At 38.3% G+C, this 26,005-nt stretch overlaps 1 protein-coding gene across 1 annotated transcript in view; it reads left to right on the top strand.

Moving 5' to 3' along the window:
- The window catches only part of ATP7A (ATPase copper transporting alpha), a 131,277-nt gene that overhangs the window by 29,306 nt on the left and 75,966 nt on the right, over positions 1-26,005 (top strand). Inside the window, exons 2-5 of the mRNA XM_056124115.1 lie at positions 157-646; positions 1,330-2,043; positions 18,385-18,591; positions 20,146-20,309. Of these exons, the coding sequence (XP_055980090.1) occupies positions 157-646; positions 1,330-2,043; positions 18,385-18,591; positions 20,146-20,309 (1,575 nt within the window). The remainder of the gene's footprint in view (positions 1-156; positions 647-1,329; positions 2,044-18,384; positions 18,592-20,145; positions 20,310-26,005) is intronic.

The following is a 26,005-nucleotide window of genomic DNA, read 5'->3' as shown; positions in this document are numbered from 1 at the left end:
GTAAGTACCTAATCTCCTATACTTTTTCCAATCCCCCTGCTGCAATATACTCCTCTGTGTTTTTTGCTTTATTCTTCTTTAGTATGGCATGATACTGGCTGTTTGCAAGTGTCCTATCGTACAAATAAACTGATTTCTGAAATTTTCTCTCAAAAGGTTTCACTGGAAGAGAAAAATGCGACTATTATCTATGACCCTAAACTACAGACACCAAAGACTCTACAGGAAGCTATTGATGATATGGGCTTTGATTCAATTCTTCACAATCCTAACCCTCTTCCTGTTTTAAGCAATACTTTATTTCTGACTGTTACTTCTCCACTGACTCCACCATGGGACCATATCCAAAGCACATTGCTCAAGACCAAGGGTGTGACAGACATTCAGATTTCTCCTCAGCAAAGAACTGCAGTGGTGACAATAATCCCTTCTATAATAAATGCCAATCAGATAATAGAGCTAGTTCCAGACCTCAGTTTAGATGTGGGAACTCTGGAGAAGAAGACAGGATATAGTGAAGATAACAGTATGGGCCAAGCAGGTGAAGTCATGCTGAAGATGAAAGTAGAAGGGATGACCTGCCATTCATGTACTAGCACAATTGAAGGAAAAATTGGAAAGCTGCAAGGCGTTCAGCGAATTAGAGGTATTATTTGGTACTATCTCATTATTTATTGGTATATATTATTGTTATATGCTATATTATATACCAATTGTATTATATTATTTGTATTATATTGTATACATCATATACACTATATTATATACTATGTATTATATTAATTGTATTATATTATATTATGTATTGGTATATTTTATCTGACATTATTTGATCGATTTGTTAGTCTTAGTTTTCTGTTTGTTTTAAAAACTATTTTCTTCCCTATCATGGGTTCTGAATCTGGGTCTAGAATGCTCATTGTTTAATTGAAATTTTAGGTGCAGCATGTTTCTTGTATTAGTGTCAATAAAGTAAAAGTTTATAGTTAAAAGTTATATGAATCTTGAGGTGGAGAGAAAAGATAGCTGGGAGGTAGTTCTTGGAGTTTCTGGTTCTTAACCCAAACATGTCTGGGGTCTGCTTCATGTATAAGTTATTTCTAGTCAAGCATGTAGAAATTTCAAGGTCATATATATGGTGACTCTAACTTATATGCTGTTGCAGTGTATGTCAGTAACATTTTATGAAAATAATTATTTTCAGAAAGGATAATGACAAGAATGAGACATAAGCAGGATTGGGGGGCTATTTATTAGGCCTACAGAATGTTTTATGAAGTGTCCTAGGAATAACTGACTGAAATAATTATTTTTCTTTTTATTAAATAGTCTCCCTGGACAATCAAGAAGCTACTATTGTTTATCAACCTCATCTTATCACAGTAGAGGAAATAAAAAAGCAGATTGAAGCAGCGGGCTTTCAAGCATTTGTCAAAAAACAGCCCAAGTACCTTAAATTAGGACTCATTGATATTGAACGCCTAAAGAACACACCAGTCAAATCTTCAGAAGGATTACAGCAAAAAACTTCACCATGTGTCAGTGATTCAAAAGTCACTTTTATCATTGATGGCATGCATTGTAAATCATGTGTGTCAACTATAGAAAGTGCTTTATCTACACTCCAATATATAAGCAGCATAGTAGTTTCCTTAGAGAACAGGACTGCTGTAATAAAGTACAAAGCAAACTCAGTCACTCCAGAAACTCTGAAAAGAGCAATAGAGGCCATATCACCAGGGAAATACAGAGTTAGCATTACAAATGAAGTTGAGAGTACTTCAAACTCTCCTTCCAGCTCATCTTTTCGAAACATAGTCAGTCAGCCTTTGACGCAAGAAACCACGATAAACATTGATGGCATGACTTGTAATTCTTGTGTGCAGTCTATTGAGAGTGTTATATCAAAAAAGGCAGGTGTAAAATCAATATGTGTCTCCCTTGCAAGCAGCAATGGAATTATTGAGTATGATCCCCTACTGACTTCTCCAGAAACCTTGAGGGAAGCAATAGAAGACATGGGATTTGATGCTACCGTGTCAGGTAAATATCACTTTTTCTTTGTTTCCCCTGAATGTTCTTTCACTATATTTTACTAATTCTTTTGATTTTTATCAAAAGGAAATGAATAACAGGTGCCTGTATTTTTAAATGAGCCGAATGGTGATATTCAGCAATGTATATAAAGATGAATGAGTGTATAATTATGTATAACTTTTAAGAACTAGAAGCATTAATAAATCATGATACATCCACAGGATGAAAAGCTGTAAAGCCACTAAAGTTGCAGTACTAATGATACCTCAGGCCTCAAAGAAATGTCTGAGATATGTTCTTAAAAATGTAAAACAAGGGGCTGGAGTGATAGCACAGCGGGTAGGGCATCTGCCTTGCACGCGGCTAACCCGGGTTCAATTCCCAGCATCCCATATGGTCCCCTGAGCACCGCCGGGAGTAATTCCTGAGTGCAGAACCAGGAGTAACCCCTGAGCATCGCCGGGTGTGACCCAAAAAGCAAAAAAAAATGTAAAATAAGCTAAAAAACTATATATTCAGGTTGATAATATTTTTATAAATATACCTTTTTTTGTTTGTTTTTGTGCTAAACTTGATGGTTCTCAGAATTTACTCCTGACTCTATACTCAGAGATTACTTTTGGCAGTGCTTGGGGGACTAAATGGGATTCCGGGGATCAAACTTGAGTTAGTCATTTGCAAGGCAAAGCACCCTACCCACTGTACTCTCACTTCAGATCCTTCAAATATGCCTTTAACAATTTATTGCATATATACATATATGTATGTATATAAATATATTAATCAAAATGCATACTATTCATTTTTATAAGTGAATAAAATTCCCAGAAGGACATGTACTAATTTTTTGTCTGTTTTTTTGGCTGCACTCAGTGATATTCAAGGCTTACATCTGGCTTTACACTCAGGAATTACTCCTGACAGTGCTTGGGGGACCATAGGGGATGCTGGGGATCGAACCCTGGTTTCCCTCATGCAATGTAAGCACCCTACCCACTATCTACTATCTCTCCAGCCCAATATACCCAGTTTCCCTCTTACCCCACAGCCTGCATCTATGGCAGACACGTTTTTCTTTTTTCTTTCATTTTTATCCCTTTCCCCCATTTTGGCATTTTGGTTTACAGTAATGGTATTGATAAGGTATTATACATATCACTTTACCACCCTTTCAACACCCAGTTCTTGTACAGAGTGACCGCTTTCTTTTATCATTGTTGTAATGGTCCCTTCCATGATCTATATCCCCTCCTGACTTTCTAATGGCAAGCTTCCTACTAAGGTACCTTCCTGCAAGCTTCCTTCCAAGTCTCCTGCTCTTTGTTTCTATTTATTTTGGCACTAGTTATTTCCCGATTGTTTTTCTTTATATCCTGCATATGAATGAGATTTTTCTGTGTCTGCCCTTCTTCCTCTAACTCATTTCACTTAGCATGATACTCTTCAGATACCTTCATATATCAGCAAATTGCATGACTTTCAATTTTGACTGAGTGGTATTGTGTTGTTATATGTACCAAAGCTTCTTTATTTAGTCGTTTGTTCTTGGGCATTTGGGTTGTTTTCAGATTTTGGCTAATGTGAATAGTGCTGCAATGAACATAGGAGTGCATATTTCTTTCATGCATTGGGTTTTGGGGCTCTTGAGGTATATTCCCAGAAGTGAAATAGCTAGGTTGTTTGGAGGCTCAATTCCTAGCTTTTTGAGGTATGTCTGTACTATCTTCTGAAAAGGCTGAATCAGTCAACATTTCCACCAGCAGTGAATGATAGTCCCCTTTTAACGTAGCATTCACACCAACATTGGTGGTTAAATGTTCTTTTTGACTAGTACCAGTCTCTGTGATGTGAGGTGATCTCTCATTGTTGTTTGGGTTTACATTTCCCTGACGACTAGTAATACAGAGAATTATTTCATATGCCTTTTAGCTATTTGTATTTTTTCTTTGTGGAAGTTTCTTTTTACCCTTAGTTTTAGGTCAAACCCAGTGATGTGATTATTTTGGCTTTCCACTCAGGAAACACTCTTGGTGGTACTTGGGGATTGATTATATGGAATGCCAAGGATTGAATCCAGGTTGGCTGCAGGCAAGGCAAATGCTTAGCCACTGTACTGTCTCTCCAGCACTGGAGTTTTTTTTTTTCTTGTAAAGTTCCACAGTGTTTTATGTATCTTGAATATTAACCCTTTATCAGGTAAATGGTGGGAAAGGAGTTTCTCCCAGTCTGTGATTGTTGATTGTTATTTCCTTTTAGGTGCAGAGGCTTCATAATTTAATGGAGTCCCATTTTTTATCTTTGTTTCTACTTGCTTGGCATTTCTTCCATTAAGATACCACTAGCTTCAATATCACACAGAGTTCTGCCTATGTTTTCCTCTTTGTACCTTATGAATTCAGGTCTGATATTGAGGTCTTTAATCCATTCTAATTTGACTTTTCTACAAGGCATTAGAAAGAAGTCTGAGTTTATGTTTTTGCATGTGGCTTGCCAGTTTTCACACCACTACTTGTTGAAGAGGATTTCTTTGCTCCGCTTCATATTTTTTGCTTTTATAGAAGATTAGCCGTATATCCGAGGGTCTTTCTCTAGGGTTTCAATTCTGTTCCATTGATCTGAGGGTCTGTCTTTATTCTAGTGTCTCACTATTTTAATTACTACTGCTTTGTTTGAAGTTGAGGAAGTGATGCCTCCCATTTTCTTTTTCCTGAGGATTGCTTCACTCTCCAGGCAGGGGTTGTATTTTTCCATATAAATTTTGGGAGGATTTGAACAAATGTATGTTCTTTTTCTAATTGCTCTTTCATTACTGTTAAATTTATTTATTTTTTTAAAAAATTTATTAGTGAAACACCATGAGGTACAGTTGTAGACTTACAAATTTTTGTGCTTGGGTTTCAATTATACAGTGATCGAGTACCCATTCCTCCACTAGTGCCCATTTTCCACCACCACTGATCCCAGTAATCCTCCCACTCTCCATCTCCCCCATCCCATCCTGCCTCTGTGGCAGAGCATTCCCTTTTGTTCTCTCTCTACTTTTGGGTGCTGTGGTTTGCAAAAGAGGCATTGAGTGGCAATCATGTTCGATCTATAGTCTACTTTCAGCTTGCATCTCCTATCCTGGGAGTATCCTCCCAACACCCTTTACTTGGTGCTCCCTTCTCTATCTGAGCTGCCTTTTCTCCTAGCATGAGCGGCTGGCCTCCAAAACAAAGACTGAACCTCCTGGTACTTATCTCGGCTATTCTTGAGTGTTAGTCTCCTATTATGTTACTTTATGTTTCCCAGATGAATGCAATCTTTCTATGTCTGTCCCTCTCTTTCTGACTCATCTTGCTTAGCATGATACTTTCTTTTTTTTAATTTTTATTAGTGAAACACCATGAAGTACGGTTGTAGACTTTCAAATTTTTATGCTTGGGTTTCAATTATAGAATGATCAAGTACCTGTCCCACCACCAGTGCCCATTTTTCACCACCACGGGTCCCAGTATCCCTCCCACCACCCATCCTCCCCACCCCGTCCCACCCTGCCTCTGTGGCAGAGCATTCCCTTTTTTTCTCTCTCTACTTTTGGGTGCTGTGGTTTGCAGAAGAGGCATTAAGTGCATGTATGTACGTGTGCATGTGTGTATGCATGTGCATGTGTGTGCCTGTGTGTGTGTATGTGCCTTGTGTGCGTGTGCACGTTTGTGTGTTTGTGTGTGCATGTGCACGTGTGTGGATTTGTGTGTGCATGTGTGTACGTGTGCATGTGTGTATGCATGTGCATGTGTGTGCGCATACACGTGTGCGTGTACATGTGTGCGTGCATGTGTGCATGTGTGTGCTGAGTACATGCAGCGCTGTCCCCGGGAAGGGACATGTTGGTTTATACTCTACTCTTAGCATGTGTCTCCCATCCTGGGAGGATCCTCCCAACACCCTTTATTTGGTGCTCCCTTCTCTATCTGAGCTGCTTTTTCCCCTAGCATGTGAGGCTGGCCTCCAAGCCATGGAGTAAACCTCCTGGTACTTATCTCAGCTATTCTTGAGTGTTAGTCTCTTATTTTGTTACTTTATGTTCCCCAGATGAATGCAATCTTTCTATGTCTGTCCCTCTCTCTCTGACTCATTTCGCTTAGCATGATCCTTTCCATAGCATGATACATTCCATGTAGTACTACTTGTATGTAAATTTCATGACTTCATCTTTTCAAACAGCTACATAGTACTCCATTGTGTAGATGTACCAAAGTTTCTGTAACCAGTCATCTGTTCTTGGTCACTCAGGTTTTTTCCAGATTCTGGCTATTGTAAACAGTGCTGCAATGAACAAACAAGTGCAGATGTCACTTCAACTGTACTTTTTTCCTCTCTGGGATACATTCCGAGGAGTGGTATTGCTGGGTCAAATGGGAGCTCACTATCTAATTTTTGGAAAATCGTCCATACTGTTTTCCAAAAGGGCTGAACCATTCGGCATTCCCACCAGCAGTGAAGGAGGTTCCCTTTCTCCCCACATCTGCACCAACACCGGTTGCCTTTGTCCTTTTGAATGTGGGCCAGTCTCTGTGGTGTGAGATGATATCTCATTGTTGTTTTTATCTGCACCTCCCTGATGATAATGATGTAGAACATTTTCTCATGTGTTTTTTGCCGTTCGGGTTTCTTCTTTGAGAAAGTTTCTGTTCATTTCGTCGCCCCATTTTTGGTGGGGTTGGATGTTTTCTTCTTGTGGAGTTCAACCAGTACTTTGTATATCCTTGATATCAACCCCTTGTTGAATGGGTACTGGGAAAATATACTTTCCCATTCTGTAGACTGTCTTTGTATTTTGGTCACTGTTTCTTTTAGGTGTAGAAGCTTCTTAGTTTAAGGTAGTCCCATTTGTCTCTGTTTTCACTTGCTTGGCCAGTGGCGTGACATCTTTGAAGATACCATTAGCTTCAATGTCATGGAGAGTTTTGCCAACTGTGTCTTCAATATTCCTTATGCATTCCGATCTGATGTTGAGGTCTTTAATCCATTTTGATCTTACTTTTGTACATGGTGTTAGGCAGAGGTCTGAGCCCATTTTTTTGCATGTAGCTGTCCAGTTTTGCCAACAATTTGTTAAAGAGGCTTTCCTTGCTCCAGTTCACATTTCTTGCTCCCTGATCAAAGATTAGATGATCATATGTTTGGGGGGAGATGTCAGTATGTTCAAGCCTGTCCCATTGGTCTGCAACTCTGCCTTTGTTACAGTACCATGTTGTTTTAATTATTACTGCTTTATAGTAGAGTTTGAAGTTAGGTAGGTTGGTTCCTCCCATTTTCCCCCCAATAATTGCTTTAGCTATTTGTGGGGCTCATTGTTCCATATGAATTTCAGGAGTGTTTGCTCCATTTCTTTGAAGAATGTCATGGATATCGTTATAGGGATTGCATTGAATTTGTACAATGCTTTGGGAAGTATTGCCATTTTGACAATGTTAATTCTCCCGATCCATGAGCAGGGGATATTTTTCCATTTCCTTGTGTCCTCTTTTATTTCCTGGAGTAGTGTTTTGTAGTTTTCTTTGTATAGGTCCTTTACTTACTTAGTTAAGCTGATTCCTAGGTACTTGATTTTCTGGGGCACCATTGTGAACGGGATAGTTTTTTTCTTGTCACTTTCTTCTCTCTCACTATTTGCATATAGGAAAGCCATGGACTTTTGGGTACTGATTTTATAGCCTGCAACTTTACTATACAAGTCTATTGTTTCTAGGAGTTTCTTGATAGAGGTTTTAGAGTTCTCTAATTATAGTATCATATCATCTACAAATAGTGAGCGCTTGATTTCTTTCTTTCTTTCTTTCTTTCTTTCTTTCTTTCTTTCTTTCTTTCTTTCTTTCTTTCTTTCTTTCCTGAATGCCCTTAATATCTTTTTCTTGCCTAACCACTATTGCAAGTATTTCCAGTACTATATTGAACAGCAGTGGAAAGTGTGGGCATCCTTGTCTCGTCCCTAATCTTAGAGAGAAGGCTGTCAGTTTTTCCGCATTGAGGATGATGCTTGCTGTAGGCTTTTGGTAGATGGCTTTAACTATATTGAGGAAAGTCCCCTCTATACCCATTTTGGTGAGGGTTTTCATCATGAACGGGTGCTGGATCTTGTCATATGCTTTCTCTGCATCTATTGATATGATCATATAGTTTTTATCTTTTCTTTTGTTGATATCATCGATTATGTTGATTGATTTACAAATATTAAACTATCCTTGCATCCCGGGATGAATCCCACTTGGTCATGGTGTATGATCTTTTTGATGAGTTGTTGAATTCTATTTGCTAGGATTTTGTTGAGAATCTTCGCATCCATGTTCATCAGGGATATTGGCCTGTAGTTTTCTTTTCTTGTGTTGTCTTTATTTCCATTTGGTATTAGAGAGATATGGGCTTCATAGAAATTGTTTGGAAGAGTTTATGTTTCTTTGATTTCCTGGAAAAGCTTGAGAAGAACTGGCAATAGGTCGTCTTTAAATGTTTGGAAAAATTCACTAGTGAATCCATCTGGACTTGGGCTTTTGTTTTTGGGAATACTTTTGATTACAGTTTCAATTTTTTTGATGTTAATAGGCCTGTTCAGGTACTCTAGATCTTCTTGATTCAGCCTTGGGAGATTATAGGAATCCAGAAATTTATCCATTTCTTCTAGGTTTTCTTGTTTTGTGGCATACAAACTTTCAAAGTAGTCTCTGATGATCTTTTGAATTTCTTTGGTTTCTGTTGTGATATCCCCCTTTTCATTTCTGATTCGGTTTTTTAGGGTTCTCTCTCTCTTTTTTATATACTTGCAGAATTGTTTTCCATCCTTTAACTTTGAGTCTGTGTTTGCTCTGACTGTTGAGATGAGTTTCTTTTAGTTAGCAGAATGTTGGGTTCTGTCTCTGAATCCTTTTTGCCACTCTGTGTCTCTTAATTGGTGAATTTAGACCATTGACGTTGAGAGAGATTATTGTTATGGGGTTTTGTCTCTCATCTTTCTGTAAGGGTCTGTTGTATTTGTAGGGGTTGTCTTGTCTTATAGTAGCCCGTTTAGCCCTTCTTAGGTTTGGTTTTGAGTCTATGAAGTTTCTGAGCTGCTGTTCATCTAGAAAATAGTGTACCGTTCCTTCGAGTTTGAGTGAGAGTTTAGTCGGATAGAGTATTCTTGGTGAAGTGTTCATTTCAGTGAGTTTTTTTTATTTTACTATATCCCACCATTGCTTTCGGGCTTGGAGGGTTTCCTCTGATAGGTCTGCTGTGAATCTACAGGGTACTCCTTTGTATGTGATTTCCTTCTTTGACCTTGCTTCTTGCAGTATTGTGTCTCTATCGGTGGATCCATCATTCTAACTATGATATGTCTTGGTGTGTTTTTGTTAGGTTCTCTTTTAGCTGGCACCCTTTGGGCTCCTTGAATCTGAATGGTTGCATTGTACAGCTCTGGGAATTTTTCAGCAATGATTTGTTTTTCCATGGCTTTTTCATTGGGATTGTTTCTGACCTTCTAGTATGCCAATGATTCTAATGTTGTTCCTCTTGGGATCGTCTCCAAGGACTCTGATTTGCTCTAGATCTATTTTGATGTCTCTTGCCATTGTTTGTTGTTGCCTGTTGGCTTCGTGCAGCTGATCTTCCAGCTCACTGATTCTCTCTTCAGCTGTGGCCATTGTACTGTTGATGGTACAGACTGCGTTTTTTATTTCATTGATGGAATCTTTGATTTGTGACATTTCTCTGCATAGCTTTTCAATTTCTGCTCTCATTTCTTCCTGTAATTTCTCGATTGTTTCTCTCATGTTACTGGATATCTGTCTGACCGTTTCATTGAGTTCATTGAACATCTTCATTACTTCATATCAGAATTCTTTCTCAGAGAAATTTAGGGTTTAGCACCTATTGAGGTTTCTTGACTCTTTTCATTGTCCTCCCATGAGGTGGGGATTTGCGTTGTTTCTTCATGTTGGTGTGGAGGTATGGGCACTGAGATGTTACACTAGATTTCTTGGTATGAGTAAATTACCTGCTTGCTTCCCGCCTAAATTTATGCCACGCCTACTTCTACAGAAGCCACACCCACTTCTGAAGAGGCCACGCCCCCACAGGTACCTGGTGTGTGTGTGGGGGGGTGCCAGCTGGGAGGGTAAGAAGGCTGGCACAGTGTTGGGGATGAACAGGCAGAGGCTCAGTCGTCCTAGAGGACGCCTGGGGCACTTGCATGGAGAAAGCCAAGTCCCGGGTTCAAATATTGGCGGATTACCTGACCTGGCAGGGGAAGAAGAGTGGTACAGAGTTAGGGACGAACAGGAAGAGGCTCAGGAATGGTGGGCGACCCAGGGTCCTAGAGGACACTTGGGGCGCTTGCACAGAGAAAGCCAAGTCCCAGGTTTGATTACTCTCAAATGTATGTTTTTTTTAAAATAGAATAAGTGAAAAATAAGTTTTAATTTTTTAATGAGGTCATCCATTCACATTAAACTGACTCAAGAACTTGTTCAAAGGTTGTATCTCTACCTTGAACTTAAACTAAAAACATTTATCAAATGAAATTTGCTTAAATGCTTAACATGTAGGTTTTGGCTAAACTTTAACCTAACTTTATTTTGTTTTTAAAAATATTTTTGGGTTTTAGTCCATATCTGGTGGTTTCCAGGGCTTATGCTTCTTTTTTATTCCTTTTTTTAAAAATTGAATTACCTTGAGCTACAGTTACAAAACTTTCATGTTTGAGTTTCATTCATACAATTATTGAACACATGTCCCTCCACCAGTGTACATTTGCACCACCACTGTCCCCAATATCCCTCCCCTGCTTCCAGGGCTTAGGCTTGCTCTGTGTTCAGGAATCATTTCCGATGGGATTCGGGGGACCATATGGAGTGCTTTGGAACCCAGATGTGTGCAAGGCAAATGTCCTACCTGTTATCCTATTGCTCTGGTCCTCAAAATTTAACCTAATCTTAAACTGGAAATTTTCTAATGAAATTTCTTGTAAATAATAAAATAGCTACAAAACGTGTTTTCCAGACAATGTCATTAACCACTATTCTGATAAAAATGAAAAATATAAAATCGTCACATCCTCTTCCCATGTTCACATAAACTAAGAAGCATAAAAATTATGTTTAATACATGCTAACATTAATAAAACAAGTATCCGTTGAAGAAACTTACTAAGCATTTTTAATTTTCTTATTCATGAAAAATATTAAGATTGTTGAATTCTCATTTTTTAAAGACAAGGTATAAGTTATATACCAAAAATGTTATCCATTTACAATACTTAATCCAGTGGTTAGCATTTTAACAGTTTCACTGTCACAATATCTAATTTAGAACATTTTTGTCACCCTTCCAGAGGTACTTATTCTAGCACTTATTATCTTTAGTTTTATTTTTGTCTCTAAGTATTCAACTACTATGGGTACTCTGTAAGTGGGACCATAAACTATTTGTTTCTTTGTGACTTGTTTAATTTAGCATGTGTTTTTGAGGGGTCTCCCAAGCTAGGGACCAGTTTTAGCAATTTTAGGTTGACTTGACTGCCAATTCAATGCTAGTACCCAAGAATGCATTGTTGTTTGGCCCAGTGGTCCTGGGGATTTCCTGGGCTACCCTTGTGCTGCTTCTGCGCCTCCAGAGCTGCACTTAGTGATGATAGGGGGGAACCATGTGGTGCCAGGGATTGGACCATGGTTGGCCACATAAAAACCATATATCATTTTTTAAAAATTTTTATTAGTGAGACATCATGAGGTACAGTTGTAGACTTACAAATTTTTGTGCTTGGGTTTCAATTATACAATGATCAAATACCCATCCCTCCACCAGTGCCCATTTCCCACCACCACGGATCCCAGTGTCCCTCCCACCCTCCATCCCCCCCATTCCACCCTGCCTCTGTGGCAGGGCATTCCCTTTTGTTCTCTCTCTCCTTCTGGGTGTTGTGGTTTTCAAAAGAGCCAATGGGTGACAATCATGTTTGGTCTATAGTCTATAGAAAAAACCATATATCTTAACCCCTGTACTAGTTCTCAAATCCAAACATACTGTTTTAAGGTACACATAATCATTCATTTTGGTGACATACATCAGTATTTTACTCCTATTTATACCTGAATAAATAGTATTTCATTTTTAGTATGGACCATATTTTTTTGTTTGTTTGGGGACCAGCTCTGCTCAGGGCTTACTCCTGGCTCTGTGCTCAGTAATCACTGTGCAGGGCTCAGGGTCTGTATGGGGTGCTGGGAATTGAACCTGGGTTGGCTGCATATAAGGCAAGAGTCCTGCCCACTTTACTATCTCTGTAGCCTCTGTACCATATTTTCTATATCCATTTGTCACTTGGTGGAAATTTTGGTTGTTTGCACTCATCGACTATTATGTATAATGCTGTTATGAACTTTTTCAAGTTTTACATGGTTATCTACATGTATCTTTCTACACACATATATATTTACATTTGTATTTGACTTTGGGTTACATCCAGTGGTGCTTAGAGCTTACCAATAGTGGTGTTTGGAGAACCATTTGTATTCCTGGGGCCTGAATCCAGGTTGGCCACATGCAGTCAAGCACAATGCCCACTGGACTATCACTCTGACCCCTGCTTAGATATACTTTTACGTTTTCTGGTTGTACATACACCTGGGGGTGAAAATCTTGGATCATATAGTAAATATGGTTAACTTTTTCAAGAACTTCTAAGCTTTCTTTAAAATAGTTGTGCTCATCCAATAAGAGAGAGAGAACAAAAGGGAATGCCCTGCCACAGAGGCAGGGTGGAATAGGGGGGATGGAGGGTGGGAGGGATACTGGGATCCGTGGTGGTGGGAAATGGGCACTGGTGGAGGGATGGGTATTTGATCACTGTATAATTGAAACCCAAGCACAAAAATTTGTAAGTCTACAACTGTACCTCATGATGTCTCACTAATAAAAATTAAAAAATAAATAAAAAATAAAATAAAAAAGTAAAGTAGTTGTGCCATTTAATATCCATGGCTACAATTTGCATTTTAATAAATCTTGATCAAAGATATACTTCATATAATCAAGGATGTAGTTCAGTGGCAAATTACTTGTTTTATGTGTATCTAGACACTGTAGGTTTTGTTCTGGTCCCTGACCCCCAAAAAATCCAAAAAAGTTTCATAATTCTGTATTGAAAATTCATGCAGTGTACTAAAATGTTAAGTGGCTTCTGGAGCTAAAAATCTGTATAAAGTATAGGAAACTTGTAATTGTAAAATGGGAAAAGATTGTGAAACCAGCAAAAATGGGAATGATAGAAAAATGGAAATAATGGAGTGAAATCATATCAGATAGTCATAAAAATAATTTTAAACAGTGATTTGTACCATAGCCATAGGTAAGGTCTCCAAGAATAAATTATTTAACAAAAAAATTACCTGGAGGTTTTTGTGTACCTTGCATGTGTTAAAGCTTATAGCAGACATAGCATTTGGCTATAATTAATAGATTAAAAACACCTGGGCACAGTAATTATTACCTATGAAATAATAAATTTTTAATCCATGCCATTTGGATAAAAGGTCAGTATCAGATGAGTTTTGTGTGTTTTCTAGATATCAGAATTTAAGATACTACCAGCATTGTGGCTACCCATTTTCTGAATATTAGTGCTAGAGCTTCACAGTCTTAGTACTGTGACCCATGTACAGGCGGGAAGGGATTGATGCATTTCACTTGTTACACCAATCCTGGGCTGGAGCAATAGTACAGCTGGTAGGGCATTTGTCTTGCACGGGGCCAACCTAGGTTCAATTCCTCCATCCCTCTAGAGAGAGAGAGCCCAGCAAGCTACCGGGAGTATCCCACCCACAAGGCAGAGCCTGGCAAGCTACCTGTGCCGTATTCGATATGCCCAAAACAGTAACAAGAAGTCTCACAATGGAGATGTTACTGGTGCCTGCTCGAGCAAATTGATGAACAATGGGAGGACAGTGCTACAGTGCTACACCAATCCTAGGTGGGCTATAAATGGTAGAGGAGGTTGTAAGAAAAATGGAAGCTACTTGTTATTCGCTCATCAATCGCATTTACATAGAAAGGCATATGATAGGGCCAGAGAGAGAAAGTGTGAGGGTTTTCGTGTCTGCTTTGATATAGTAATCAATACCCAGTCAGGCTGGTGTAAGGATAGTCTGTCAGACAAGTGGGTTAGATTAGAAGGTCCAGAGATAAACTCTTAGAACTATGAAGAGTTGTTCTAAGACAAGTTCTCTAGGTGCATGAAATGGAGAAGGGAAAGCTTCTTCAATAAGTGGTATTGGGAAAACTGGATAACTATATACAAAAAATGAAATTATATTTATATCTCACATCATAAACAAAAGTTAATTCAAAGAGCATTAAAGACCTTGAGATTAGATTAGAATCAATAATATATATTGAGGGAAATATAAGGAGTACTTGCCAGTATTTGGACCTTGAAAGTGTTTTTCAATGATTTAATTCCACTGGTACGGATGACAAAAGTAAACAAATGGAACTAGATAAAATTTAAAAGTTTTTTTGGATGGGACAATAGCACAGTGAATAGGGCGTTTGCCTTGCATGCAACCAACCCTGGTTCGATTCCCAGCATCCCATATGGTCCCCTGAGCACCGCCAAGGGAAAGTCCTGAGTGCAGAGCCAGGAGTAACCCCTGTGCATCGCCTGGTGTGACCCAAAAAGAAAAAAAAATTTAAGTTTTTTCCATGACAAAAGAACCTCAGACCCAAACAAAAGGACACTCTACTGAATTGGAGAAAATATTTGCAAATAACATATGGGTTAAAGGGCAAACTCCCAAAATATAGAATGCACTGACAAAGGCCAGTAATGAAGAAACCAGTAACTGTCAAAAAATGGAGAGAGAGAGGGCCAGAGTTATAGTACAGTAGGTAATTTTTGCCTTGCACGCAGCTTACCAAAGTTCAATTCCTGGCACTCTATGGTCCCCTGAGCCAGTCAGGAGTGATTCCTGAGCTCAGAGCCAGAAGTCAGTTCTGAGAACTGCCAGGTGTTACCCCCCTCCCCCACCCCCCAATCAAAAAATGGAACAGGAGTGAACACACTAACTTGAAGAGGATATACAGATGACCAATAAATTTATGAAAAAGTGTTTCTCACCAGAGAAATTTAAGTGAAAACTACAATTCAAGACTTCGTCTCACACCACTAATCATGGCATATATTATAAACAAGGGAAATAATAATGTCAGGAGGATATAGTAAAAAAAGAATTCTCCTTTGTTACTGGTGAAGGAGAATTGTCTCGTTCAGCCTTTATGGAAAAACAGTATGGAGATTCTTTTAAAAATATAAGAATAAGACCTGAACGCCCAGTGATTTCCTTTCTTGGCATATATCTCCCAAACACAAAAACATTAAGTTGAAAAGATACATGCATACCTACGTTAATTGAAATGCTTAATACAATAGAATACAATAGCCAGGATATGAAAACAACACAAATGTCTGACAACAGACAAATGAATAAAGAATTTGTTCTATATATACACAAACAATGAAATACTATGTAGCTACTGGAAAAATGAAATCAATTCACTGCCGTTTAGATGGAACTGGAAAGTATCATGCTGAGTGAAGTAAACCAGAGGGATAAAGACAAGTACCAGATGACCTCACTCATCTGTGGTATTAAGAGAAACATAAGGGTATGGACAATTTCAATTGATAACAAATTCATTGCTTGCAGAAATGAGAATAGCAGGTTAGGGATGGAATGTGTGGGCTAAGTGATGAGGTGGACTGGAAGTAATCCAAGGACATTGGTGAAGGATTTGGGACATTTTGGTGGTTGGCTAATTGAGGTAGGTTTATACACCAAAATCATAAATGTCAACACTATTATAATCATAACCTAAACTGGTCACGGTCCTCCCGTTATTCATCGATTTGCTTGAGCGGGCCCAGTAACATTTCCATCGTGAGACTTGTTGTTACTGTGTTTGGCATATTGAATACTTCACGGGTAGCTTGCCAGGCTCTGCCGTGCGGGCGAGATACTCTCGGTAGCTTGCCAGGCTCTCCGAGAGGGGCGGAGGAATCGAACTCGGGTCGGCCATATTGGCCGTTTGCAAGGCAAACGCCTTACCCGCTGTGCTATCGCTCTAGCCCATAACCTAAACTATAATAAATAAAATTTTTAGAAGACAGTGGTGGCAGGTTGTGAACACTTATTTTTGGTGAAGCAAGGTAGGTTTTGTTGAAACTAATTTAGGTTTGAGGGGAGAGAGAGGGAGAAGTACACGTTTGAGAGAGAGAACACAGACTTCTCAAGAGTAGAATTAGACAAGCAAAGAAACATGGAGACAAGCAAGTGAGACGTATTGAAGAGAGAACACAAGCTTGAAGAGTAAGCCGGGTTGTGAGCACTTTGATGGTGATGCAGGAACTTTGTATATCAGAGCTAAACATGTTAGTGCTATTGTAACCAGGCTACCTGAACTATTATTTTTGTTTTATTTTAAAATTTTATTTTGGGAATTGTGGTTTACAGTACTATGAATGGTAGGGTTTTTTCATGGTATCATTCCAGAACTATACCTTCCACCAGAGTGTTTTCCTTCCACTATTGTCCCAGTGTTCTCCCATTTCTCCCCTGCCACACACACACACACACACACACACACACACACACACACACACACAGTGGTAAACATTGTACTGAAGACCAATTCTCAGTTTCTGTTGCTGATGGGCTTTCTTATTCCTCCATCATGTTTTTTTATGTCCTACATAGGAGAAGAGATCATTTTGTGTCTGTCCCTCTCCTGACTAACTTCACTCTGTGTGATGCACTCACAGATCGATCTTTGTAACAGCAAATTGCATGATTTCATCTTTTCATATAGTCAACTAGTATTCCATTGTATACTATATTTTAACTACAATTTTCTTAAAAGGTGCATTGTTGCACATCCACCCAATCCAAGTTCATCTTCCCCTAAGAATTGCAGGATGTGTCCTGGAGGCCCCCAAATACCTTAGGGTCTGACACTGTTAATCCCCCAGTAAGATTGATCACTACCATACCCTCAGACCCTACACTGAACTGGTGGTTGGGGGACCTCCAGAGCTGCATCCTGTGGCACTTGGGGAACTGGAAATCAATCTGGGGCAGGTCATGTGCAAGGTATGTACATTAATCCCTGTACTATCTCTCCAGCTCTTGCAAATAATTTTTCTTCCACCAACTATATCATGAGTTGCTTTAATGCCAGTGGGCAAATTATAAACATTATAGTAAAAGTTTGTTATAAAATTCATAGCTGTCCACTAAATAGACTTTCTCTCTGTGGTTGGGCAGGAAATCATGACAAGAAATAATAAAAAATTTTTATGCAATTTAGACTAATTTGAGAACTGAGAGATGCAGTTTTAAATAAGTAACTTAAAATTATTTAAATATCGTGATTTATAAAGCGTTCGGTAATGGTTTTAGACATTCGATGTTCCAGCTACAAATCTACTACCAATCTTAACATCCCTCCGCCGATGATAATAGTTTCTCTCCGATTCCCCATCCTGCCTCCTTAGCAAACTTATTTAAAAAATGATTGGGTTGCAAGTTGGCTCTTAATGTTTTGATGTACACAGTGACCTCACTGCTAAAGCACCAACATTTCCAAGACCCTTGACCTTTATGTTACTGCCAGTCCACTTCCTCATTCCTCTCCCCTGTGTGCACACTTCTCCTTCCTTGGTATTCTCATTCCTGTAAATCATGCCAAGGCATCATTTGTTGCCTTCCATATTCTTGTCTGTCACTATATACCACAAATAAGTGAAAAATAACCAATCTTTTTCCTTCTCCTTTGACTTAAAAGAAGTTACTTTTTGGAAGGTACAAAGAATCACATTTCTGAGTAGTCTTGTTCCTTGCTGGCATCCCACTTATTTATTTATTTGACTTTCAGGCCACACCTGGTGGTATTCAGAGGCTAGTTCTGGTGGTGTTCAGGAAATATGTGCTGGGAATTCAAACCAATCTCAGCAGTATGCAAATCAAGTGCTTTATTTACTTATGCTATTTCTCTGCCCTTGCTACTTGTAAAATAATAGGTAGGGGCTGGAGTGATAGTACAGTGGCATTTGCCTTCCACACTGCTGACTTAGGTTTGATCCCCAGTGTCCTGTATGTTCCTGAGCCTTCTGGGAGTAATCCCTGTGCACAGAGCCAGAAGGAAATCCTGAGTACCACTAGGTATGGCCCCAAAACCAAAATGGATATACTGTGACTGGAGGTGTGGATTGTGTTAAGTGAAAGAAATATAAATGAAGAATACTTTAAATGAAAAAAATATTTCCTTCTCTATCAGATATGAATGAACCATTGGTGGTAATAACTCAGCCCTCATCAGAAATACCACTTTTGACCTCGACTAATGAATTTTATACTAAAACGGTGACACCAGTTCATGAGAAGGAGGATGCAAAGACTTCATCTAAGTGTTACATACAGGTTTCTGGTATGACGTGTGCTTCTTGTGTGGCAAACATTGAACGGAATTTAAGACGGGAAGAAGGTGAGACACTCTTACTGCCTATTATTTTATGTACTAGTTTGGAAACTGCCCTTTCCTCCCTCATATGTGTTTTAAAAACCATATTTATGATTCTTGCTAAGGCCTCATAAAGACTGTAGTATCAAAGACAACTTTGATCTCCTGATGGCCAATTTTTGTTAGTGTTTTGTTCCTTAAGTATATAGTTCCTATTTTATTTAATTCATGATCACATTTTAGTATCAGTAATATTTGTAGGAAAATAAATAAGAAAATCCGTAAGACTGCTATTCTTTTGTTCTTTGGGGGATCACACCAGGCCTGACTAGGCTCTCAGGGATCCCAGGGCTTAGAAGACCATATGGGCTGCTGGTTTTCAAATTCAGGTCGGGTGATGCAAGGCAAACACCTTACCCTGTGTACTATCTTTATGTCCCCAAGTCTACTATTTTTTAGGAGGGGCACCACTCCTGGATATGCTCAGGGCTTACTCCTGGTTCTTCACTCAAGCATCACTCCTGATGGGGCTCAGGAAACCATACGAGGTGCTGGGATTGAACCAAGGTTGGCTGTGTACAAGGTGCCCTGCCTATTCTACTAGTGCTTCAGTCCCTAGGACTGCTATTATTTCTGAACTTTGGCTGGAATGGATTTTAAGAAATTTATTTTCTGATAAAGCTTTCCTTAAAACTAATAACTGCAATCCAGTTTTCAATACCCAGATTGAGCATTAGACCCAAACCAAATTTGTCTAGAATTATATCCTCTACCAACAATTTGTTACTAATGTTTACTTTTACTAAAATGCTCAAAAATAATATTGTGTACAAATTTTAGTTTAAAAAAATTATAAAATTTGCAATTAAAGAGGGCTAGAGTTGGTAGGGTTTTTGCTTTGCATATGGCCCACCTAGGTCTAATCCTTGGCACTCTGTATGTTCCTCTGAGCCCTGCTAAGAGTGATCCCTGAGCACAGAACCAGGAGTGATATTTGACTACCACTGGTATGACCCAAAAACCAAAAGAAAATCTTCAAAGACAGAATAACTAAATATTGGTTTAATAGAAAGTTACCAAAAATGAAAACTGCGTAAATATTTTATGATATTTAGTTATTTAGATATAATTGTGTTATTATTTTTAAGAGAGGGTTATCTTTTAATGATACATATTTAAATATTTACATATAAAATTATGGGATGCTGGGAATTTGCTTCTAAATATTCAAGGTAGAGGACATGATGTAAGTGAGTAGGAATGCTCACATAGACCAAACAACATCATTCCAGTGTTACTGTAATTGTTGAAACTAGGTAACAGATTCACCAATTTCAGTATGTTTTTCTCTTCTTTGTATATGTAACTAAAACTTTCCATAACAAAATGTTTAAGAAATAAGACTCTTCTTAAATAATTAATTGTGTTTGCATTCAAGACTTGCATAAATGTTATGCCATTAAAATGTATAGTTTCACCTTCATCCTTTCAGATGCAAATGAAATTATATTAAAACTATTATGACATTACTCTTTCTCCCAGGCATATTATCTGAATTGTCTTTCTTAATGTTCCTAGGAATATATTCTGTTCTTGTGGCTCTGATGGCTGGCAAAGCAGAAGTCAGATATAACGCTGCTGTTATACAGCCCCCAGTGATAGCAGAATTCATTCGAGAGCTTGGATTTGGAGCCACAGTGATAGAAAATGCTGGTGAAGGGGATGGTGTTTTGGAACTTGTTGTACGTAAGAGTTTCTGTATGATTAATAAAGCTAGCAAGAAAAATTTGAATAGGTTTCAGAAGAGAGTTTCAAAACTAAATGTCAGAAATATAAAATACATAAGAAACTTTATAATGAAAAATGGGCAGGTAAAATATGACTTCATGATGACTGTTAAGCATGAAAAGTAAAAGGTTATCACTATATCTTTACTAAGAACCAAAAATACTCTGGTTTGAATAAAAAAGTGAAAATCAGCTTAAAATATAAGACGGGAATGAGTAGATAATACAGAGGTGAGGTCTGCAAGATGGGGGCCTAACTCAGGTTCAGTCTCTAGCCCTACAGTGCCTCAATAGCACCACGTCCTTGGATCCTAGCATTGACCTACCAACTCTTGATAGAGTATTGCTAGGAATGACCCCAAACACCCTCAACACTGCTTGAGAGGTCTTAAAAAAGAATGAACAAATGTAATATAATACTATGATTTCTAAAAATATTGCATGTAAAAGAATAAATTCTCGACCAGAAATAAAGCTCAATAGGCTGTAGTACATGTTTCTCATGCAGGAGACCCGGACTCAAACCCTGGCATTCACAGTCCTCTGAGCACTGCCAGGTGTGACCTACAACCCCAGAGCAAAAACAAAATAAATTCCTGAATCTGGGGAGCTATCATAAAAGGTTCATAGATATTCTCAGTACCAGCATTACATGCCCTGCCACCCCTACAGCACCACATGTAGCCCTGATGGCCTCCAGGCACCTCTGGAGTGGCCTTCAAAAAAGACAAACTAAATTCGAAATACAGTAGATGATTTCCTATAGAAAGAAATACAATTAGTTATTATGCGAAATCACTGTCACTGTCACTGTCCTCCTGTTGTTCATTGATTTGCTCGAGCAGGCCCAGTAAGTCTCCACTGTGACAATTGTTACTGTGTTTGGCATATAAATAGCATGTTTTTAGTTTTGTTGAGCCTGTGTTTTGGATATATGGCTGTACCACTCACCCATATCACTAGAATAGCTGATGCCTGTTCACCCATTACTTCCCATTATATGTCAGTTGTTAAAAGTTCTAAGCAGGAGTAATTTGATGATATCTGTAGCACTGTAGCACTGTCCTCCCATTGTTTGATTTGCTCAAGCGGGCCCAGTAACGTCTCCATTGTGAGATTTGTTGTTACTATGTTTGGCATATGGAATACGTCACGGGTAGCTTTCCAGGCTTTGCCATGCGGGCGAGATACTCTCGGTAGCTTGCCGGGCTCTCCAAGAGTAGTGGAGGAATCGAACTCAGGTCGGCCAGGTCAGCCGCGTGCAAGGCAAACACCCTACCCGCTGTACTATCTCATGCTAAGCCCTTGATGATATCTATCTAAAGTAAAGTTGCATATAGCCTTTGCCTCAAGTTATCCAACAGATATACTTACATGTGTATACAATTAGATGTGTATAAGGTTGGTCAGTGTAATTTTGTTAATAATTGCAAAATATAGAGGAAAAATATCATTAGGCACAGATAGATAAATTGTAATACATTCATGTGGTCGAATACTAAGCAACTGTTAAAAAGAATGTGTAGGTTTTTATATATTTTAAGTCTTTAAAATAAATCTGTTCAGGTATAATTTAAATATCATTCAGTTTACCTTCTTAATGTGTAGAGTTCACAGTTTAAAAATATACACCTGTCTACAGTCATTTCTCATTCTTGATTTTAATCATTTTAGTCTTTGTTAACTTTTCCCCCTTGGTTAGTATAGCCAGAGGTTTGTCAATTTTGTCAGTCTTTTCAAAGAACCAAACTTTGAAAAGGTGTTTTTTCTTTATTATTTGTTTCATTAATTTTCTTGCTAATCTTTTATTTCCTTCTGCTATGCTGGGTTGTTTATTCCTTTTCAAGTATCATAAGGTAGAGGGCTAGATTATCTGCTTGAGAGAATTCTTATTTTTTTGTATTGGCATTTATAGCTATTAATTTCTGGAGCTCATTTTATTTTTTAATTTATATTTTTAATTTTTTCCTCGAGTATAATTTTATTATTTATTAATAAATAACTGATTTACAAAGTTATTGATAGTTGAGTTTTAGGCATGTAATATTTCAATACTAATCTCTCCACCAGTGTCAGTTTCTCTCTACCAGTGTTCCCATATTCCCTCCCTACCCCACTCCAACCCCCACCTCATCTCTACCTGTCAATTTAACAGGTACATTAGAAAATTTTCAGTGGTTGCTACTTAAATATCATGTTTTCAGTTTTGCTGAGTCTGTGTTTTGTATATATGACTATACCACTCACTCGTATCACCAGTATAACTGAAGCCTTGATGCTGTTCATCCATTACTTCCCATTTTCTTCTTCCCACCCTGATTTCTTTCCTTCTCATTCTTCTCCTCCTTAAACACTGGGGTCAAGGGTGATCTAGGTATCCCCCTCTTATCATAGTACATTTTCTCATCCAGGGTTCTATATATACCACAGACAAGTTAGATTACCCTGTATTTGTCTTTCTTCTCTGGCTTGCTTCACTCAACACGATATCTTCCAGTTCCAGCTGTGTTGCAGAAAATTGCATGATTTCACTGGTTCTTTTAGCTGCATAGTATTCCACATCTGGCAATGATAAGGAGGCCATGCAGTTGCAGGAATCATGCAGCACTTTGTGCATGTAAAGCACATACCCTTGATCCTAGAGCTAACTCCCTATAATTTTTATTCAAGGTAACATTATATCATAACATTTTATATGTTTCCAAACATATGTCTGTCAAAAATCAACTTATGTTTTGCCTTTATCCCAATTATGCCTCCCCTCAGCCCTCCACTCTAGCCTTCTTTTCTTTCTGGTAACCAAACAGTTGGCTGTCCAGATATGAGTTTTTTTTCAACAGTTTTGGTAAGGAGGCCTAATACTGCTAAGTTCCTTCAGGTGTGCTTATCTGTAAAGTTCTTCCCACATCTTAAAGATGGTTTTATAGGATATAGTATTGCTGTCTGGCAATTTTTATTTTTGAGTATTTTGAACATTTCATTATATTCTTTCCTACCCATAAATTTCTGCTGAGAACTCTGATTGAAGCCTCATGGGAAGGACTGGGGAATTAGCTTAACTGGCCGAAGTGCACCCTTTGCATGCAGGAGACTGGGGTTCAATCCCTGGCATTACAGTTTCCACCAAGCACCACAAGTGTACCCCAAATACTGAGGTCTGCATAGCCCTTGAAGAACAAACTGGGAGTAGCCCCTAAACACAGGGTATTCATAATAAAAAACCAAACCAAACCTAAAGAAAACCCCAAAACAACAATAACAAAACAAAACCTTTCCCCCTATATTCTACCAAAAACTAACTTCTTCCTTTGGATTTTTTTGTTAGGAAGCCAATTTCCCATAGTTTGTTACTATTTAGTGACTTCTACAAAATGCCACTACTAATTTTGCAAAATCTATATTCTTACTTGTATCTGGTCACTGAAATCTCTGTTTGGCTAGCTTCATTAGTTGAAGTTTCTGCTTGGTTAGTCACTTAATGATTACACTAAAATTTTTTTAAAATATCTAGATCCAATAGGTCTCCCACTTTGCTGAGGAACTTTGTATAAGTGTTGTGTCTGGTATGTCATCAGCACTCAGCCATGCAGTTTGTCTTAAGTTTGTTTATGTAAGCCTCCACTTTTTCCTACCATATATCCTAAATGTCAGCTCAAGGTCTTAGGTCAGGATCTTCTCAGGTCTTTTCTGAACACACACAGCCTTTTGTTAGTCTCAAATGTTAACTATTGACCCAAGTAGCAATGAGGTTAAATTGTCTGTTTTTGACAAATTCTTCTAGTAAGAAGATCTTTGTACTTTGAGCTTTGTTTAGGGCAATAACAGACATCTCTGCAAGTGGAGGTACTTAGGAAAATAATGACAATTCTCTGGAAATGAGGCTTTAAAAGAATTCTAAGTATGTGTTTTCCTCACTACTGGATTTCAACCTATTTGTCTTTATGCCTATCACAGGTTGGGTAAGAAAGGGATGGGAATAAGGAAAATTAACACAAAATGTCATGCTGTTTTTTTAGAACATACCAGATCTTGGAATAAATTGTTCCAGGATTACTATAAACTTTTGCTTAATTTCTGAATTTCCTTTTTTTTGTTTGTTTTTGGGGTCACACCTGGAGATGCTTGGGGGTTACTCCTGGTGTTGCACTCAGGAATCACTCCTGGCAGTGCTCAGGGGACCATATGGGATGCTGAGACTTGAACCCGGGTCAGCTGCATACAAGACAAATGCCCTACCTGCTGTGCTATCGCTCCAGCCCCTTAATTTCTAAATTTCTAAAACAATTTATTCTAAATGTTTATTGAGGTAATATTAATTTATAAGAATGTGATTGTTATCTGATTTAAGGCTACAGTGTATCATAACACCAGGCCAAGCACCACAATGCTGAAATACTGCCACACAGTCCTTTCCTCCCATTCCCCCTCTTACCTATCTCAGTTCTATGGGTCTGAGTCTAAGGATTTGTTTACATCCAACACTACTCTTTGCATATTTTGTTTCTTTGTAAACCACGGATCTGTTAAATCATTCCTTTGTCTTATCACTTACTTCACTTAGTATGACCCCTTTCAGTTCCATCTATGTGTAGCAAAAGGGAAGATTTCCTCTTTAAGCTGAGTTTTATTCCATTGTGTGAATTATACGACAGCTTTGGGTAAAGCAAATCTACTCATCACTAGGTTTGTTTCAAGATCCTCGCTATTATGTTTTGTGAACATAACTTCAAATTAGTGTTTCGTGTTCATTGAATAGATTTTAAGATGTTCTATTAAATAGACATTTAATAGATACTAAGATTGGAATTACTGGATCATACATTACTTCGATTTTTAATTACTCAAAAAAGCTTAATTTTAAATTTTGCTTGCTCTGTACTTGTGCCTTTAACATTTTCACAACAATTTTCTGCTCTCACTAAGGAAAGAACATTTGATCCAGTCACTGACACACCACACATGGGAATACCAGAGGTTCTACTTCAGTTTTTTTGTTTTAGACAACCTCTTAAGTACTTTAGGTCTCAACAGTGCAAACTACTCAAAGTTGTTTGAGCACACCTCACGATTTTAGTGTCATTCTACATAATTTTGGTGTCTTTCCAACTTTTTTTGGTATACAGATAAATCTATTTTCAAGGGTTTGTAACAACCCAATTTTGTTATAAACTATTATAGGATAGTATGTCACTTGCTAGACCATTCAAAATTCCTCTAGACACTGCCCTGAAAGAGATAATTTAAATTTTGTGGTTTTTTGGGGGGAGGGGGGTCACACTCAGCATTGCACAGGGGCTATTCCTGGCTCTGCACTCAGGAGTGACCCCCCTGGTGGTGCTTGAGGAACCATCGTGGTACTGGGAATCTGAACCAAGATCACTTACTCCACAGCTGCATGCAAAGGCAAGTGTCTTACTTCCTGTCCTATCTCTTCAGTCTTGAGGCTATTTATATATTTTTTGAGAAGTCTCCAAACTGTTTTCCATGGAGTGCAACCAGTATATAGTCAAACTAATAATGAGTATGGGTTCCTTTTCCCCCCATACAGCTATCAGCATTTGCTTCTGGCCTTTTTGATAATAGGGTGATAAATCATTGTTGTTTTCATTTGTGTTCCCCTAATAATCACCTACAGTGAGAATTTGTAAGTT

This window comes from Sorex fumeus, unplaced genomic scaffold (assembly GCF_029834395.1).
Source record: "Sorex fumeus unplaced genomic scaffold, SorFum_2.1 ptg000050l, whole genome shotgun sequence".
Classification (NCBI taxonomy): domain Eukaryota; kingdom Metazoa; phylum Chordata; class Mammalia; order Eulipotyphla; family Soricidae; genus Sorex; species Sorex fumeus.
This window is presented reverse-complemented; position numbering and strand designations above follow the sequence as displayed.